The following is a 20,429-nucleotide window of genomic DNA, read 5'->3' on the forward strand; positions in this document are numbered from 1 at the left end:
AAATCAAATCATAACACACCCATCGCGTTTAGGTACAGAGAGCGTAATCCAGATTTCGAAACAAAACTAATTTTTGAACCCTTGTTTCTTGACGTTATGATCTGCGTTAAATCCAGTTTGATGAATGCCCTAACCCTAAGCTTATATTCTTGCCTTTGTTTATTGTTCTGCCAGGATGAAAGCGCACGCAACGATCGTTCGTCACGACATTACTCATAGCACGCTTTGGCGCGATTGCACGGACCAAAAGAGGTCAAAAGAGGTGCAAATTACTACAGTTCAAATCAAAAACTATCTTTGTTGGTAGATGTGCATTATATTTTAATTTGAAAAAAATTATTTTTATCACAAAAGCACTCAGAAATCGAGAAGGATTTTAATTATAGGGTCAAAGGTGTATAGCCTCTCTTCTCGGATTTCCCTGGCATGTCATCTCAGTGTTATATCCAAGGAGACATGTGATACAGTTGATGTACTTGCCCTAAGTCATTTTCTCCCTATTTTGGGACTTTTTAAGGGTTTATTCTTTTCTTTTTAGGACGAAAATGCTTCCATCGTTTGAAAAGAGACCGTATTTATTTTCAAAGCGAGATACAAATCCAAACTGGCGGGAATTAAGCGCGGTTAAGAACGTTTCCAACGCGACAGAAGTTGACAGTGCAGTAACCGATCGTGAACGCGCTAAAAACACTAAATCGCGATTACATTCTCGATCGAGTCATAGACACGATAGTCTTCCTACGATCAAAGAACCATCAGCCCCGGAGTTAACACGAACTACGACACCAAGCACAGTCGCGGTAAGCGATGAAGGCGGTCTGTGGCTTGGACCGAAAAGCGAAAACGTTCGCTTGTGCATCAAGCGTTGGAAGAAAATGGGCCTGAGCAGATCGAATGCGTCCAGCTTTCATTTCGAGGTAAGTATTTCATCAACCAGGTTATAATCGCAAAGATAAGATACCAAACAATTTTATTCTTTCGTATTCATTTCATGAGGTTTTTCCCCGTCCTCAAAATTATCGTGGCCCAAGTCTACGTGGGGCGACGGCCTTGTCACGGTATCAGTATGCCACTAGGAAGTTATCAGGAAATTGAGTTTATCATTGCCAATTGCAAGACAATAATTGTTTACATTTTAGCTAAAGGGATTTTTTGAAGTTCGTGGGCGGTTAACGTAGCTGTTTCCCACTCCAGACAGAGAAAGAATGTGTGCCTTGAACGATACGATGAGTTTGCAACAAAAAATTTAGGCCAGAGTAACGGAGAGCCGTGGCAAGGCGATTGCAAAGTAGATATATCCCAACTCATGTTATTCGCTGTTTTAATATTAATTTCATCTTCATTCTCGTATTGTCGGTCTCCCATTTCTCGTCTCCCATTTCTCAAATGTACTGCGATTTAAAATATCGAAATCATGATATCTTTCTAGGGTCACTGCTAAAATTAACATTCTGCGTCCCATGAGGTGAAGCCGGACTGTCAGTCTCGTTGTGAAATGAGGGGAAATAAACTCTGAGGTTGTTAGTGGCGATGGTAAAAAATTTTGGGGCGTTTTCTATTATTACGGAAAACCGGAAGGTATTTCCTTTCAAAAAGAACAGGAATGATGGAACGGGAAAAGCAAGTTACTTTTAGCACAGTGTGGACTTTATCACGAAGCGCCGGGGTCTTAAAATTTTTAACTGTAAATCTGGTTCTGTCCTCGTGTACCGGTTCACAAGAGCCAATACAAAAGACCAAACAATAAACAATAGCTAACCAATAACTCCTAAACAAAGAAAGAACAATGGTAATTCCCTTGTGAACCGGTACACCAGGACAGAACCGTAAATCTGAGTGGCCATAACTGCGTACTTTAATGTATAACACGGTGCGGCTAAGAGGAGTCTGTTGAGTTGCCGGTAGTCATGGTCATTGTCTGTCTCAGAATATTACCCACCGAATAGGCTGAGAATTCTCAACAAATGGAGAGCGCTCTTTATATGAAAGTGTCCACGTATGCGGTATGAAGATTGACCAAGGCTTTTTGGGTGTCCCAGCTGCAGTGGAGAGAAGCCTATCTTTCATGATGCTAAGCAATATTGTGAGCAATACGAGTTTATTTATCCACATCTTTCGCTACGATGGCCTTTATATAATCTTTATGTTTGTCTGCAAAACACTTGGTGTCCAGAATTTAAATGTTAAATTTACCGAGACTTCTATCAGAACCGTCCCAGATAAGCTTATATCTAGCAAGCACTACTCCTGGTTGATAGTCTCTGATCTGTGTGTATTCTTGGTTTTTATCTAATTATCTCAAATAGTTCGCTTTATTTCCACAGCCCCTGCTGAGCTTCAGAAAGTTAGTACGGATGGTTCTGATTGTAATTAGACTTGGAAGTGCTCTTAAAAGGTGCGTTGCCATTCATTTTAATGAAGAGAGACAATCTTGAGGCGTGACATACCATAGATGTACTAAGTACATCTAAGGCAAAACTGAGGGCGGGGAGAACAACGGACTTGCTTCGAAAAACAAGTGCGCCGGGGAGAATAGGGACCTTAAGAAACCACGACGGCGACGCCAAGGAAGACTTCGATTAAAAAATGAATTTCTACTCTTAGTTAGAATTTCAAAAATGGCTACAGGAGCTTACTGTCTCATACAGCGCCACAGCTCAACTTCAGCATGACGTATAAAGTAGCCGTTGAGTTCCAAATGGAAGTTAAGATAATTGGCCGTCGCGGTTTCGGTTCACAGCCGACGCAAAGTTTGGCGATTTCACGTTGTTGTTTTGCATAGGACGGCTAAGAAATGTACAAAGTTTCAAAATGCACGTGTTGAGCTATTGTTCTGCCGATTAGATCTCTTGTTTTTCCACGTCCTCGTTGCCGTCGCCGTCGTGGTTTCTTAAGGTCCCTAATTTCTATTTTTTCCGGACGCTGACCTTGAATACTAGATATAAGGTTGCTGCTTACGCAATCTCCTTGATAAAAGCACTTAATAACATCACTAGCTTAATATCATTAAAAATGAATTATTCTTCAATTTAGTAATCGAGTGAAAGCAATCGCAAGGCAAGCATGGAAGCGCGAATGACGCGCGACACGAGGAGCAATTTTCTCATTTTCGCACTTCTATACTCACGCGTGACGCGGTCGTCACGCTCTTCTCGCGCATGCCTCGTTCTCGCCCTCATTCGACTTGCAAACGATTTACAACAAAAACAAATGATGCCTGTTTGCAAGCTCTCTTCATCAATCTTCTGCTGAGCGTAGCTGAATATGTGAGGGTTTTTTAGTGCACAGATTAAAATGGATTCATGTGCTTTTTTGTTTAGTGACCCCAAAGCCATTTTCCGGGAGGACGGAATTTCTAAGTCGTTACTAGAGATTATGGAAGGATACATGACAACAAGAGAAAAACACTTAAAGGGTGACAATAAACAGGACATTCCTGGCTTCGCTACTTCTGCTCTTGTCTTTGACCCAAAACAATTCAAGGCCAATAAAGAGGTACACAGTAAATGGGTTTTTATTGACTTAGTTTAAAAGTAAAGAGGAATATTTCATGTCGGACCCTCTCTTTAGAAGACACTACAATTTAAGGAACTCAAACCTTGACCCCGAATCAAAAAAAATACTTCCAAACTATTTTGTACTTATATTATTAGAAAGTAATTTTCTATTCAGGGAACACTTTTTTATGTCCCCAACACGGGGTTCTGTAAATGAAGATTCGCTTTTGTTCAGAAATAGTGCCACCCTTTAATAGGCCATTTTACATTTTTCTTTTCTGGTTTTATCGACAGGTAAAGATTAGCAAGGAAGTCAAACAGCTATTAACCACTAGGCCAGATATGCGCACAAGCGACCAACTTCAAACCGTGAGTAGCCTTTATCTAACTGTAAATTGGATTAGATCGCTGTTATTCGAGCAGTGGACTGAGGGGGGACACTAACTATTAAAGGGGATATCAAAAATATTGTCTGGATGGACAACGACACACGCAGGGGACAATTTTTGCCTCGAGAATGTCTTTGGCCGCCTTAAAAAAAATTGGGTCCTTTAATAGAGAGCTGTTGGGTAACCCGTGTATGCTACAATTAATTAACTTTACGCTGAATTTAGCCTGCTTGTAGGCAGTAGTTGGAATGTGCGAGATTCAGCGCGGCGAATATATTCCGACGCCATATTGGACGGGCGGAAAATCTGGAACGAGCGACAAAGCGATGGGGAGGGGGAGGAGAGGAAAAACGGTGTTTCTGGTGTTTCGCGCAAGCCAACTATCGCTTACAAGCAGGCAACACTGAATATCAAAAATACGCCTTTACTTCTAAGGTAATCTCCAGTTAGGTCACACCTCGTTTGTTCACGTTGTCTCTTTTGGTTCCAACAGGTGTTGTACGCTCTTCAAACCTTGGAATCGTTCTCTGAGCTCCCTCTCCATATGCAACAAGACGTGTGTAAAGTTGCCTGGTTGCAGAGGTATAACAATCATATAATGTTTTTCTTTTCTTTTCTTAATGCAATGGATCCTGTGTTTTGATTAGTTAACAGACAGGGGGCGTGCAGCCTAACCTCGTTCCCATGGCCTTTTCCCTTAGTTGGGGGTGGGGTGGGAAAAGGCCCTGCGGGAGGCCCTGGGAACGAGGCTGCGTGCAGCCAATTATTTTGAGTGGGAACGCTGAGGAGGAGCGCATAAGCTTCAGCCAACAAGGCAGGGGATGGCGGGCATGCTTAACAGGACAAGTTTTCTTCAAATTTTGGTTTTTGTCTGTTTGCTTTTTTTCTAGCCTACCTCCGAATAAAGTTATAATAAAACAAGATCACTTGGCCGAGAACTTTTATTTTATCATTAATGGAACGGGTAAGTAACGGATCATGTAAATCTACGTAACGCTCTACAGAGTCAGCACACCCAGCTCATTCTGACGGTTAACCTCTCACAATTTTCAATTGACACTCCTTAGACTGCCACCATGCCTACCACATCTCATACCTACTTCTCGCTTTTCAACCTTAATTAAGATAATTTTATCCGTTGCATTATTGGCCCAAACAGTGAGGGAAAATTCCAGGTTCCTTAAAATAAAAGGCTTTGATGGTAGCTTGTCGAGCTCGTTGAGTAATCAATATGACATGAGTTGACATGACACAAGTAGGGGAGAAGATACGTGAGTTATATTTACTTATTAACTGTGGGGGAGATATTTGGCACGGGGTCATGGCGCACGGCCCGGGTGAAGCCTGGTCCTGAAACACAAGAAGGGGGTCGTAAAAGAGGAAACGCGTGGTGGAAAGGTAAGCGAGAAAGGACATATGCGGGGGTGGAATCATCGGTTAAGAAGAGATACGTAGGGCAAGATGAAGAGTGTTTTTCCGGGTTTGCCACTTTTGCTCCCTTGGGTGTTCGACTCTTAACAATTCTCTCCTCTTGATTCAGTTCGAGTTATGCGCTTACTCGTGCTCGAATCATGGGGAAAAGTTTCAATTCTGACCCTAAATCAAACTTAGATTTTGTAAATCTTTGTTCTCCAGCAGTGAGATCCTGCTGTTTACTTGTGTTTTTTTAATTTCCGTATCACAATTTAGTAACAGTGCTATCCGAAAATGATCCAACAAAGGACTCGCCATTTACGTCTCTGGCAACCCTGAAGAGAGGATCCAGTTTTGGAGTAAGCATAGAATTCGGTTTATCTAATTGTCCAAGAAACGGCAACTTCAACTGCACTGCAAACTGAAGCGATTCGCGACTGCTCTACGAACTGAAACCGTTTCGGCCATCAACCAAAGTATTCTCTTATTGCCATGAAGAAGAGAGGCTAGAGCAGATGTTAGTGAAAAAAGTGTTGGTGTCATTATACAGGAGGCTCATAAGATAGTTTCCTAGCGACTTTCTGTAGTCTCCTCGCACCATCATCACCCTTGCCTCATGAATACTTTAAAGTCTACCCCCCTCCCCTAACGAACACCAACATTAAAGATCTTTTAAAAAGACCATTTTCAATACAATACAGTACAAACTTTATTGACACTCCCTAAAGAGGGTTTTTCGGTGACAATGATCTAAAAATTACAAAATTACAGTACTAAAAAGTATAATAGAAAAATTAAGGAAGCTAAAATGTTGATAAATGTTTGCCAAAGTTACAACTAAGAGCGATGAGAAAGGAAAGCAGCAAGTAATTTGGCTCTAAGTTTACGCTTAAAATCACGAGAAGAATTACAGAGTTCGAGGGTATTATCTAAACTGTTCCATAGACTTACTGTACGATCGATAAAGTCTTTTATCGTACAGTAACTTTTGAACTTTTGAACTTTTGTTTAGGAGACTGCCATTATGAACAACGTCCGCAGGACAGCATCTGTGGTCAGCAACGATCCTGTTCAGCTATTAGTAATAGAAAAGGAGGTACAGTCTTACTGATTACACTGATCACAGTTACAGAGGAAAAAAAAATCCTCATTTACTTGACAAAGTCACTGGTGGGAAAAAGATTTGGTTTTCGTTGTTTCTTGTAGGATTATAAGAGAATATTTATGGGTCAGACTAAATCAGGAGAGGAGCCTGCACATCTCAAATTTTGCAGGTACGAAAATATTTTCCGTGCTGTAGACCATCATTTCTCATTTTCCTCGATCGGCTTGCTTGTTCCAATTTTTTCATTTTCTTCCCAGGATTTCTATTTTATTCGTTTGCATTCCAGCATTCCAGCTGGCTTGTTCCATTTTTCATTCTCTTCCTGGAACTTCTCTTTCATTCTTTTGCATTCTTTTTCGCAATGATTCTTCCCCCTCTTGAATTTACTGGGACTTGTGATCTCAACACCTTTGTTTCCTTTTCTTCTTAACCCTTAACCCCAAAAAGTGATTAGCATCTAATTTCTCCTTACAACGTCACCTCTGAATCACACATTAAGGTCAGGAGAATAAACGAGATGATCACCAGCTAAATAAGTTCTTGATTGTTCAACAATTTCTCGTTGTCAGCCTTTGGCCGGCCCTTTGAAGTTTACCGCGTTTCCTAACCAGTCCCCTCCACTAACTATGGGGAAAAGTATTGAGAATATGCACGCTGGTGTTACGTGTGAAGGGTTAAGGTGCATTCGTCGGCGGAACAATGCCTTATGGCGGAAACTCTAATGAAAGCGCTTGGAGATGTCTCCCTCATATTCAAACTGGGCATCTATCATGCACAAAATGGAACTTTTTGTTATGTAGTTCATTTTGGCGTAAAACTCTTAACATACCGCTTGTTAAACGTGCAGTTCTGAAAATATTCACAGTATGTTGTTGTTGTTGTTGTTGTTGTTTATTATTATTTTACAGAACATTACAAGCAAATCTACACAACCCGCATATAGCATTAGCTAGTCTTGGCGGGTATTAGAAATAAATAAGTAAATACTACACATTGCAAGCTAAAGAAGTTTGATTACCACAATAAACTAAAGAGATTTTACAATAAAATAAAGAGATTTCATTACTACAATATTACTGGGGTTATAAGCCATGCATTAGTTTACTACATTAGAAGCTAAAAAATACGTACAGTTGTCATACAAATTAAATACAATAAAATTACTAGTGAGTTAAAACAAGACATAATAATCAAATACAGGCAGAGCAGACTGGAAAGTAGAGAGGAGAGAATTGTGATATACGGATGTGAGCGAAGTACTACAGTTATAATTTTCGATAATCATTGGTATTGATTTTCAATATTAGTGAATGGGCGTCAACATAATAGTCCTCAACCCCAAGTATAGTCAAAAGTACCTTATGAATTTTCCTTTTAAAAGCTCTTTTCCTGAGCTTACGCAAGTCAGGGTTTAGAGAGTTCCATAACCTCGTACCAAGCGCAGAGAAAGACTTAAATTTCACATGCAATCTAGATTTCTGTACATAAAAATTTTCTGTGGAAGAAAAACGCGTGTTATATGTATGGACGTCAGATGAATTAATAAAAAGTTCGCGAATATTCCTAGGTGTAGAGCTAGTAGAAACGTCATGCATTATGGCAGAAATGGTTTCAAAATAGAGCATATTAATGGGTAGGATATTCGAAGTTATAAAAAGAGGGATAGCATAAGATATTTTGCTGGAGAAGAAAATCAATCGGAGTGCACGCTTTTGTAAGGTGAGAATCTTTTTAAAATCACTCTTAGCTGCCTGGCCCCAAGCAGCTATACCGTAGAGCGTGTAGGGAAAAATCAGCGAACGGTAAATTTGAAGAAGGGTATTTAAAGGTACATGATGTCTAAGCCTAGCGATTATACCGACTATTTTGCTAATCTTCGAAGCATTATGATCAATATGAGACCTCCAGGTTAAGTTCTTGTCAATTAGTATACCCAAAAATTTTACATAATCTTTGCATTCAAGAAGTGTGAATCCATTGTTGTTGTTATCCGGAATTCTGATACATAGCTGATAATTAATTCTTTTTTGTGCTGGCCTAAAAACGACAAAATTTGATTTCTTCACGTTAATGGTTAGTTTATTAGCATTAAGCCAATCACAGACATTTTTCAGCTCATTATTAACTACGGTTTCCAGGGATTTCAAGTCCTTGTCAGCATATAACAGGTTTGTTTCATCAGCAAACAGATAAAAGCCAAGTTTATTGCTACAAAAATGACTGTCATTGATATAAATCAAGAAAAGTAAGGGGCCTAACACAGATCCTTGTGGAACTCCAGTTACCGAGTTTTTCTTAGATGAAATATGTTCATTATCAATATGCGTTGTTTGCGTTCGATTAGTTAAGTACGACGAGAACCACTCATGTACAATACCTCTTATCCTATAATGGTGCAATTTATCAAGTAGAATAGTGTGATTGACAGTATCAAACGCTTTTTTAAAATCGAGAAAAATACCACATGTGAACATTTTCTTGTCCATATTAGTTTGTAGTGTATTCACTATGTCCAAAATTGCATGCTGAGTAGAAAATTTCTCTCTGAAGCCATACTGGGCTTCAAATAATACTTCATTATATACGATGTATGATTTCAATGGTTGTTCATAATTTTTTCAAAGATTTTATTGAAGACGGAGAGTAGTGAAATAGGACGGTAGTTGCTAGGGTCGGTCTCATCATCGCCCTTGTATACCGGGATAACTTTTGCATGTTTTAGCTTGGAAGGATATTTTCCACTTTAAACAGAGAGGTTGACAAGCTCATGTAGTGGTGAAGTGAGTATGCTCTTTGCACATTTCAAAACACGTATTCAATCTCAATGTCGACTTTTCAGAAATCTAGACTTTCTAGCTGACTGGCCGGTTGATCTACTACTTGCACACCCAGAAAACTGCCTTTTTCATTACTTCAGGTAAGCTACGCAAACTGTCTATAGTTACTGATGAGAAACTTTCTAAGGTTATAAGTCCTTACTTTTTACACATTTTGATTACAATTCACACGGCATAAGCCAGCTTTCTAACTGGCTGGCTGACTGAATAACTGATATGAGTTAACCGAGTCATTCTGTCGCTCGCTCACTCACTCACTCACTTATTTGCTCACTGAATTACTGACTGACGTCCCAAAGAACGGACTGGCCGGCCTAACTAATTGACTAAATGACTGAATGATTGAAACCAACGCTTGAACTGGATTGGCAGACCGCTGACTGATGGATTACTTGCATGACTCACTTACTGACACTACGACTGATCAACGAAGCGACTAGATGACCATTTAAATAACTGATCTGACCTACTGACTGGATTAGATCAATTGACCTATTAACTCATTCATACACGTGCTGACTCACAGACTAAGCAAATGTCAGACCGAGCAATGAACAGACGGATCAGCAGACGGACTGACGGACTGACTGACTGACTGTCTGATTACTCATTCCACTGCCTGCCTGCTTACTTGCCTGCTTCTTTGATAAATCAGTCACAGTTTGATGGAGAGCTCGCTTTGTCAACTGATCGATAAAACTGACCGTTTCAGTAATTGCTACATAGCTTGACTACATTTTCATTTCTTTATGCCGCATTTAAGCTTTAGTTGACCCATTTTTATCAACTTCTTTTGCACTAATACAATTTTTGATCCCATTCTTCCCCGTTACTTTTGTTCTTTCGTGTGTGCGTCGTGTATTTTTCCTTTATTATCAACTTACCGACGTTTTTTGTTTCATAAAAGAAGAGGAACAGTGATTGTAAAAGACAGTAACAAATCCGACTGGTTGTACGTCATTGTCTCGGTGAGTCATCGAGAGAGGTATCGTATCATGACCTTCTTTTACAAAATTTTACACGGCCGGGATCCTTTTCCTCCTGCCGAGACAGACAGATCAAGTGAACCACCTATACCATAACTAACCGTAAATTTACAACCATGATTATACGTCACTGATCGAAGACATCTAGGACATTTTGCCCCATTCATGTCTTCGGCTTATATATACCACTGAGAGTTTTTTCACTCTTCATGGTAGATGTTTTCCTATTTACCTGTTGATGGTCGATTGCTACCGGCATCGATATCCTCTCACAAAGACCTGAAGCTTATGCGGCGAAGCCCTACATATCATGAGATGTGCGGAACTGGGGTTGGGGGGAAGGATATGATGGACACGTCTAAAGTTGCAGAGAATTTCCTATGCGCCAAAGAACTAATTGAGCGACATTTTGGTAAATTTATGTAGGAATGTACATTTGGCATGGTGTACGATGAGCCCTATCCCACCAGCCCTTCCCCCCCCCCCCCCTCTTGGTTGCAAAATGTTCCCTTGCCTCTGGAAGTGGAGGTTAGGTAGTTAAAATTACTCTTTTTTTTTTTTTGTAGGGAGTATGCCAGGTTCTTCTGAGACTTGAAATATCTAAACCAAAGTTGTGTGGAAAAAAGCACTATCGATACAGCGAAGATATAACCGCAGCAGAAAAATTGGCGCATTTAACAGAAGAACGTCACAGGAAAACCAATTACTCCGCTTCCAGATTAAAACGGACGCCAAAGAACATGAACAAATTAGGTGGGTGGACCGGCTAGAGATAGGAACCAAAATTTCATGCTTCCTCGTATCGTCATCATCATTGTTCCCTTTTCTTCTTAGTGAAGGATAGTGCTGCCTGCTCTCTGTCTCCAGGCTTCTCCTTCTGTCTCCAGGATGTACCTTCTATGTGTCTAGACTGCTCCTTCTATGTCGCCAATACACTTCCTCTCCATCTTCAGGCTGTTACCTTTCTGTCTCCAGGCTTCCCCCATCCCCTGCAGTAGTGTCTTTTTGCTCCTTTCCACGTTCTCAATCTCCTCTTGGACCATGTTTATGCCTACTTCTCATTTCATTAATCATAAGATAATTGCACAGGGATTTGGGTGGTTTCTGCTTAAGAAAAGTGTATGTTCACTTAGAGAAAGCTTCTACGTAAATCTTCAGTGTTTTATTAGTAAAATCCCAATCAAAGACCAGCATCGATGTGGTGAGGGTTGATGAGCTTAAAGCAAAATGGATCTTTGGTGTAGTGATTGTTTGTTTTTCCTTACCGCCAGCTTACTCAAGATACCACGTGGAAGAACGTCGCACAAAATCCCTTCCGCCTGTGGTAGGAAAAGACTTTCATAAATAATTGTGTTTCCTCTTTTATTACCAAACAAAGCAATTTCCGAATATTGTATATGCATCGCACAATCCGCAATGGATCGCTAAAACAAATTCAACAAGCCATACACTGTCCCACGTACTACCTTTATTGGGAGCATGCGTAATAACCAGTGATACAAACCCAAAAAATGATCATTACATCTGAATTTTGTGCCACCTCTGTGACGTCGCTGTCGGTATACATTTCCGTTTTTGATCCCTCCACGCAGCAAAACAGCCTTTCTAAAAATAACCCCTTCTGCGCACGTTTTTTGAAATGATTCGTGCAGATTAAGACAGAAATTAGAGTCAGAAAAATTTCCATCTCCAAGCTCTAGTTAGTATATTTTTTTATGAAATTTAAGGCTGATACGTCGGTTATCTAGTTTATGACATTTTTGTTTCACACTTCTTTTATACACCAACAGTTCCCCGTCACTGAAGTTCTGTCCACCAATCACAATCAACTGAGAAAACAAACAGCTTTTGTGCAGTTGGGTCTCCTTCATCCCAGGAGTGTATTTGTGAGTACTGTAGTTTCCAAACTGCCGACCGTTGATTCCTTCCTATATAAGTCTTCTCCTCTTTCGGGAAATTTGTGCCTGTCATACGGAGCTACATAATAATTATACACTTTCATCTCGCCAGGCGCTCTACGAGCCCACCTAATTCTTCATGTGCGAAATTTACCTCGATAGTCATAGACGATAGTGATCGCGTCGGGAAAGTACTTCGATGGATGGCTTAGTTCACGCAGTCTGACCTCTTATTTTGTGGTGCATAACCCTGTGGTTTCGCCACCTGAACTTGAAAAAGGAAAGACAGACGTGTTTGTCCCCCATCTGCCTCTCAATCGGATTTATTTCTCTATATATACTTCCGAGCCAGTTCAACTCAACCCATGCTTCTTCTTTATAGCTAGCAGGTTTTGCGACTCCTTGCATTCAATGTTTTAACAAGTTCTACTCCATTTATCTTATATGCTTGTAGATAAGTGTTGTGCCTTATTGCCATAGTAACACCAATCACACTCACTCTTAACTTAGTTATGTGACTTGAGATATCACATTCATCATATGCGAGATATCTCAGTATTAGAGAGAAGAGCTTATCTTTCTCTATTGTAAACAACAGTCGGTCGTGAGTTCCAGTGTTTTTCATTGCTCACTTCTACATTGTGCTCCTCATTCCACTAAAAAAAGTCACTATTTGTGTTTGTTCGTGTTGCCATTTTCAAGGGTTTGTCAACGCTTCCTAATTTTGATGAAGATTTCCAACTTCTTCAGCAAGCCAGTGTCAGCCTTGTGAGTAGCTTTGAAATGGCTTATAGTAATTGACTTACCGTATATCCTCGAATAAGTGCTCAGGCCCCCATTTAAAATTTCAGCTGAAAGGAGTGGCACTTATTGGAAGGTGGGCAATTAATCAAGGGGGGGGGGAGCTTATTCATTCGGCACAGTAGTAGGACAAAAGTGGAAAAAGATTAGATAACCCACTTAAGCACATGGAGATAGAAATAACTAGAATGGAAAAGAAACTATTATCCCGTGCTGTTTCCGCCGTAGTTGAAGCTTAAAATGCTATAAATAGAAACCGTTGTATCTCTAGTATTTTAAGAAAGTGAGAGAAGGGGGGTTTCCATTCGAGAGGGGTACTTGCTGGACATTATGGCCTGGAAGATGAGCAGGCACTTATCCAGAGAAGGGCGCTTATTAGAGCGTGGGCTCTTCCTCTTCGAGGAAATACGGTCTCTGTCAGAAAAAAACTGAACAAACAAACAGCAAACTAAAATCTGGCAGGGATTCCTCCCACCCCATCCCCCCCCCCCCCGATTCTACAGTGGAGTTAGTTCTTCTCTTAGATTTCTTCATTCTCACAGGCAGAGTAATAGAATTAGTGTCTTGTGGATGACATTCTCTGCTGAGATTTCTAATCAAAATCCTCTCTCCACAAAAGAACTTTGTTCTCGAAGCAAGACAAAAAAAAAATTCCAATAGTTTAGAATAATGGTGCGGTAATGGCAGGCAGGAAATGAGCCGCAGCGATTTGTTTTGGAAACAGTCCACGTATCATTAGGAATTGTCGAAACGACCTATTACCCGCTGTAGCCAGACCTTTGCAGTAATGCTTAAGTTTTATAAGTCTTGTTTATCACTGTGACTGAGTAGTGATGTCTATCATGGTTATAAATATTCCTCAACTCAACTCCTTTTTTTTCGTTCATGGCACTAATAGTTTCTCGTCTACCTCATGGATATACCCCCTATAAGGCTTTCCAAGCACAGGGTTTAAAACCGGAATGGAACAATAAACGCACTTCTTAGTTTTCATTCTGTGAACTCGAACAGGAAATTCTAGGTAACACTTTCTGTCCTTGATTTCAGGTCAGTCGAGGAGCTGAATGCGTTATGATTTCTAAGAAATTCTTCATAAGCCAAGCAAGCGAGCTAACCAAAAAATGGATCAGACATAATGTAATTATAAAGTACTATTTTATCTCTATATTCAAAGCATTTTCTATTTAATTTATTTATCAGTTCAGTTGAAGCTTTGATTGGTGAAGTATCGAACGTTGAGTCTCATAATACAAAACCCATAGTAAACGTGACATTTCACTCCCAAAAGTGATTGACATGTAACTCCTCCCAGCAAACAAGTAATGAGAATAATCAAAGTTATCAGGGAGAAGTCGTTATCTTGATCGAACACCAAATTCTCAAAAGTAAATTACAAGAAAATGTGTAGCAGCTAGAGGGAAGAATTATCATCATCAATCAGATCTTGAGAGTGAAACGGTTTTAAGCCCAAGTGGCACGAAACACTGAATCGTGATTGTTTGGTTGAAGAGATGGCGGGGGTTTTCTGAAAATAAATACAGAGTATATCATAGAAAAATTGGTGCTATCCTGAATCACGTTTCGACTCTATGATAAAAAAGATAGAAAACTCTACAGTTGTGGCTGCTGTAAGACACTTTATTTGAACGCGATGTTAATGAAGCATTGCATGCTTGAGGGGTCGTGAAATGAAATGAGTTGAACAGATTTAATATTTTACGCTAATAAGACTAAAACATACCCCGCTTACTTTTAAGGTGCGGTCTTACCCTTCAAGAGAGACGCTGCAAAGAAATCTCCAAGAAAGAATCAACTGGGATGCTTATAAACAAGATGTGATACAGACTGTTATAGCTAGATGATATTCGTTTTGGATGTGAATGATTATTGTGAGCTGTCCTCGGTTACGGAAATTCTTGTAATCTTTGAAAAGTGTTCCTTTTACTCAAAAACAAAATTTTGTCCTCCTTCAGTTGGTTTTGACTTGTTCTCTTTGAAATTACGGCCGTATCGCTATATCTCCTAATTATAGTACGTGGGCTTTAATTAGAGAAGGCCCTAAGAACGAGGTTGAGGTCCACTAAATTCAAAAGTTTGTTTGAATTCAAATTTTCCCCTTTTATTTGAACCCTCAGATTTAGTAAATATTTTACTAACCTTGTTTCTCGTTCCGCATTGTAAGTTACCAAACCCCTTATTTTCCGCTCGAATTTATGGCCCAAACTTTCTTTGAGGAAGCCCTGTTATTCCTAGAAATATTGCTTCCGCTTAAGAGTTAAGGATGCGACCTACCGCGTAGAGTCCTGTTCTTAAGTGGGGGGGAGAAGATCCTGCAAGGGATGCGAAGAAGTACCCATACTGTTTTTCCAGAGCCTTACATCCCTGTCTATAATAACCTGTCCAATCGATGACTCGTGTTGAATATACCCAAATCGAAAGGCCCTTTTTAGTAGCCTATCAATCTGGATAAGGTACTTGGTGTAAGCAGCAACACCCCAAACTCTAAAACAGAAAGTAAAATGTGACATAATGAGACAGTTGGAGAGGTAATCAAGATCAGGTACACTATAACCATTTCTTTTACACACTCTAAGGATATTCTGTGGGAAACTGATTCAAAGGCTTTCGAGAAGTCAAAAGACAGAACTCTAACAAAGTTAGAATGGCTATCAAGTCATCTCATCCAAAAGTGCTGATTAATATATTATAGGACACTCTCAGTACCACAATCCTTCTTATAGGCAAACTGATTTGAATGAATAAAGCCGGAAACAGGTTTCTTCAATTCGAAATCAAGGATTAACCTTTCATTTGTTCAAAAAGTCTCATTATAATGTCAGTGACTGATATCGGTCTAAGCTGGTCCAAAGCAGAAATATTGGTCTCCTTAGGAATACGTCGCACATTTGCAGTCTTCCAAATCTTAGGGACTTGCTGGGAGACTAAGGAAACAATCAAAATATGTGTTATCACAGGTGTCAGTTCCAGGGCATACTCCTTCCAAAACCAAAAAGGCAGGTCATCTGGGCCAGTGGCAGTCCTTTTCACATGCGTCAATGCCTTGATGACCGATATTTCATAAATCACAGGAACTTTATGAAGCTCTGGCACAATCTCCAGTAGGGCAGGTTCGGCATAATTTATGTCTGTATTGATTGATTGAAAGTGAGTGCTAATATCATTCACACTGAATAAAGATGAAAGATTCATACTTGGTCCAACACGTCCAGTTAATTTATCAATCACTTTCCACCAAGATTTGCTGCCCATATCGTGTTTTTGCTTGTTCACGTTAATCAGATTCAACTGATTCTCTTTAATAAGCTGGGTAATTCTCGGTTGCAAGAGACCAGCCTCCGGTGCCATCCCTTTCCTCAGAAGCCTATCCCTTTTAGACAGAAGATGTTTTAACATAATTAAAGGTGATATGAAGGAAGGGTCTTTAGATGACATTCTCACCCGTATAGAGGGAAAGCTATTCTTGAACTCTTCATGGACGATACAATAAAACTTGTCAGTAGCGATGTTGATATCATTTTCGGCAAGGACAGGAGACCAATCAATAGCCTGCAGTTTCTGTAACATTAAGTTCTTGCGATGATTTCGGGCGTCAATAATTTCAACGGTAGATCTCACTGGGGGATTCCGTACCCTGGAGAAAATGAATACCCTGGAATGGTCATATTTAGTCAGACTTTTCGAAGTACATACTCCCCCAAATATATTTGGTGTATTTGTCAAAAACACATCCAAAATACTGTCGTTCCTTGTTGGAGTCTTCACAAGTTGCGAAAGACCACTGTTGTGTAAGAGATTTCAAATCAAGTTTATTGATGTCACCAGCAATAATTAACCTCGCATTCGGTGAGGTGGCGAGAATGTGCTTTCGCAAGAATTAACTAAGAAGTCAGTGAAAGCAGTTTCATGGTAATCAAAGGTCGGTGGATAAACCGAAGCAACAAAATGTTCTTGATTGGTCGTAGATACCTTTGCCCATAAACATACGTACTCGTTGCTACGTAGATCTATCTCCTTTATTTTCCAGTCCTTCCTGCACAGGAACATCACTACAAAATGGAACATCACTATAAAAGGCTTATCTCAGAAGGAAACCAAGAGATGTCAGAAAATTTAGCCAAAAACATAAAAATGATGGGACAAGCTGCCGCCTGTCTAGCTTTTCTCTCATCCGTCTTTTGGCTCAAGAGAGGAGAGATATCAGAAGGAGAGAAAACTTAACGACCTTTTTGAACTAATACACGGTGATGTCAAGTTAATCGATATGAGGTTCAACGTGGATGAGGCGAAAATGATATCAAAGAGGCCATTAGCTAGTGGTCTCGGAGAAAACAATGGGAAACAGGGGTGGTGTGGTACAAATTATGAAGTTCAACTTCGTGGCAACTGAAGGTAAAACGGATTCCATCACGCACTCTGCTAACTTTAACTTGCGGAATCGGAGCGACTTTTAGTGTTGGCCGGGATTTCCAGGAATTGGCGAAATTAACTAAGAGCGAGCGTACAGGAAGCTAAACTCGAAGTTCCGTTTGAGCTGATCTTCGACTTTAACGGCGTAATCAGATCAGTGACAGGGCTTTGGAAAGGAGTTGGATGTAGCAAGGCTACCTATTGAAGAGACAGGAGCATGACGGACCTAAACAAGATGAATGGCAACCCATTAATTTTCCTTTATTATTTGTGATTATCATTTGTTTTTTGTTTTTTTTCATTCTATTTTGCTTTAATCGTCATTTTTAATTTCTAAAGTGGAGCTCTCCATCTACAACATTCCAAACCGCGGAAACAGCAGCTCTTCGAAAACGCTGACTTCGTTGCTACGCTTAATATTTTTGAAGATCACACGTTTCAACTGGCTATGAATTCATCATATGACCGGAAACTGTGATATTACACTCACTTGGGGCTGAAATCGCTTGCATAGAGACACAGTCACGCAGCAAATCAATATTGCAAAAAGCGAATATTTGTTGAGCTCATATATTACAGGAGATGAAAGATTGTAGATAATACTGAAATTTGATGAAGGAAGCTTATTCCAGTCAGACTTTACGAACCAATCCTTGGTATAAGAAAATCAGATGGACCGATTAATACTTCCCTTTAAACTACAATGAAGCGCCTATCCTTGACGAACACTCAAAAGAACATCTGAAAGACCTAAAGTTTGCTTTTCTAGACATAAATTCGGTTTCGGAACATATATTCAACGCGGGTCGGTTTCACAAATTGCGCGGATCTGGTGTTATTATTTATCGGCCGTACTCAGTTCTGGTTTGTCAGTTCATCGTGTTCGTATTTTAAATGACTATACTTTTAATAATGAACCATGTTTCCTTGGCTCAAAAAGGTCTTGCGAAGAATTTTAGCGTTTTAAAGAATTGTTCGAACAAATTTGACCACAGGCGGCCCAAGCTCTCTTTGAGAACCACACAAGGAACACAATTTGCATATTTATAAGGATTTGTATGGATTTTCTCCAAGATATCCACAGAGATGGATAAAATTGAAAATATTAAATAAAAATGGCTTACCTTGTTCCATACGTGTGTTGTTTGCTCCTGGTTTCGTTATTTTACCGATTTCACTTGATTTAAGCGGTTTTTTTTATCCTGGTTTTCTACCACACAAAGGGAAGACAAGGCCAAACACTTTTGTCCGGACAGCCTGCCGAACGAAGTAAAAAATCCCAAGCTAAAATGTACTCACGGTCACAAATCCACCGCAGAATTCAAGGGCAAAGGTTGATCTTTCATTTCAATTTTCTAGCCACACAATCTCAGCCCGGCGATCGGCGCCAGGCGGCTCTTCGTGCCCTCAGTGAAACGCTTAAACGATGGTAGACGTCCGCGTACATTTGAAGCACGACACAACGACCGTTGAAATCGGCCTGGTAACCTCGTCATGTTGGCAAACCAAGACTCTCGGGGCTACTAGACCTCAACTTGTCAACAACATCCTCTGGGATGACATACTGGCCTCGTCCCACACAATTATGTCGAGGCCTTTGACTCGGTCTCGAACTACGGAATTTTCAGCCGAGCGATCAATCAATTGTCGCCAAGGTAATTCTGCCGTGGATAAGCCATAAAACGAATGAACAGTGGACGCAACGCCGCGATCATACACTTGACAAGCAATGCCGCTCGAACATATCACACCGATCTTCTTTCCAGCACGTTTCGCCTTTCCAATAAATACTTTTACGACCTCGCTTTTACCAACGCCAGCCTGGCCAGTAATCAATAAATTGTGACCTTCAAACGCAAAGTCCACTATTTGACTCTGGTCCCCGAACGTAAACCAATTCAAATACTTGCATGATTGAAAAGAAACAACAAGTTGAACGGCTACATTTCTTCCTGGGTTTCCTCCGAGTTTTGCAAAAATTTCGCACATGTAACCAAGATACTGCGTGGTTTTGATTGGGTGCTTGAGACAATGGTACATTGTAGGTCCGACCTGAGGGGACCCCGGGTTGTACAAGAAGTCTTGTTGACAAGTTGAGGTCTAGTAGCCCCGCGAGTCTTGGTTTGTCAACATGACGAGGTTACCAGGCCGATTTCAACGGTCGTTGTGTCGTGCTTCAAATGTACGCTGACGTCTACCGTCGTTTTAGCGTTTCACTGAGGACACGAAGAACCGCCTGGCGCCGATCGCCGGGCTGAGATTGTGTGGCTAGAAAATTGAAATGAAAGATCAACCTTTGCCCTTGAATTCTGCGGTGGATTTGTGACCGTGAGTACATTTTAGCTTGGGATTTTTTACTTCGTTCGGCAGGCTGTCCAGACAAAAGTGTTTGGCCTTGTCTTCTCTTTATGTGGTAGAAAACCAGGATTAAAAAAAAACCACTTAAATCAAGTGAAATCGGTAAAATAACGAAACCAGGAGCAAACAACACACGTATGGAACAAGGTAAGCCATTTTTATTTAATATTTTCACTTTTAACCATCTCTGTGGATATCTTGTAGAAAATCCCATACAAATCCTTATAAATATGCAAATTGTGTTCCTTGTGTGGTTCTCAAAGAGAGCTTGGGCCGCCTGTGATTTGACTGCTTAGTCTACGAAATGTTTTTAATTCAAGAACTGAGCCTTCTCTTCATGTGTGCAAAGGTTTTTAATTAGTTTTTAATCGTTTATTCTCTTTGTATCTTTTTATTGTCCGTTTACACCTGCGTAATTTTTTATACTTCTTACTCGCATTTATGTATTCATTGTTTCAGTTTTTCCATTCACTTGAATGACTGAAGTGTGGTCGAAATGTCGTTTTTACTGTCGATTTTTATTTTCAAAAACCCTTACTGAAATGCGCATGAAATAAAGCAGTTGAATTGTAAGTAACTCGTTCTTCGTACTTTGACTCGCCCTACGTGCTCGTCAAAATACGGCTCAATTAACTCTTGAAGTTACTTAGCGATACTACATACCAAGCCATCTTCTAAGATATACATGTAGCATTACGGATTGATACCGTTGTTATA

General features: G+C 40.1%; 1 protein-coding gene across 4 annotated transcripts; it reads left to right on the plus strand.

Moving 5' to 3' along the window:
* The first annotated feature begins 439 nt into the window (after positions 1-439).
* Positions 440-14,898, plus strand: LOC111327936 (cyclic nucleotide-binding domain-containing protein 2). 4 transcript variants are annotated; one of them, XM_022932256.2, is made up of 17 exons: positions 442-917; positions 2,307-2,395; positions 3,321-3,495; positions 3,792-3,866; positions 4,380-4,468; positions 4,777-4,850; positions 5,576-5,658; positions 6,312-6,395; positions 6,506-6,573; positions 9,244-9,321; positions 10,149-10,209; positions 10,794-10,980; positions 11,499-11,551; positions 12,018-12,113; positions 12,828-12,893; positions 13,974-14,063; positions 14,684-14,898. In XM_022932256.2, the coding sequence occupies exons 1-17, from the start codon at positions 546-548 to the stop codon at positions 14,786-14,788; spliced, it is 1,845 nt and encodes a 614-aa protein (XP_022787991.2). In that variant the 5' UTR covers positions 442-545; the 3' UTR covers positions 14,789-14,898. The 4 variants fall into 4 exon arrangements, with proteins under 4 accessions (XP_088589445.1, XP_022787991.2, XP_022787992.2 ...); XM_022932257.2 differs by having other exon boundaries at positions 443-917; positions 2,325-2,395; XM_022932258.2 differs by lacking the exon at positions 442-917 and adding an exon at positions 1,881-2,083 and having other exon boundaries at positions 2,325-2,395.
* The last annotated feature ends 5,531 nt before the right edge of the window (positions 14,899-20,429 follow it).

The sequence above is a fragment of the Stylophora pistillata genome, chromosome 9 (genome assembly GCF_964205215.1).
Source record: "Stylophora pistillata chromosome 9, jaStyPist1.2, whole genome shotgun sequence".
Taxonomy (NCBI): Eukaryota; Metazoa; Cnidaria; class Anthozoa; order Scleractinia; family Pocilloporidae; genus Stylophora; species Stylophora pistillata.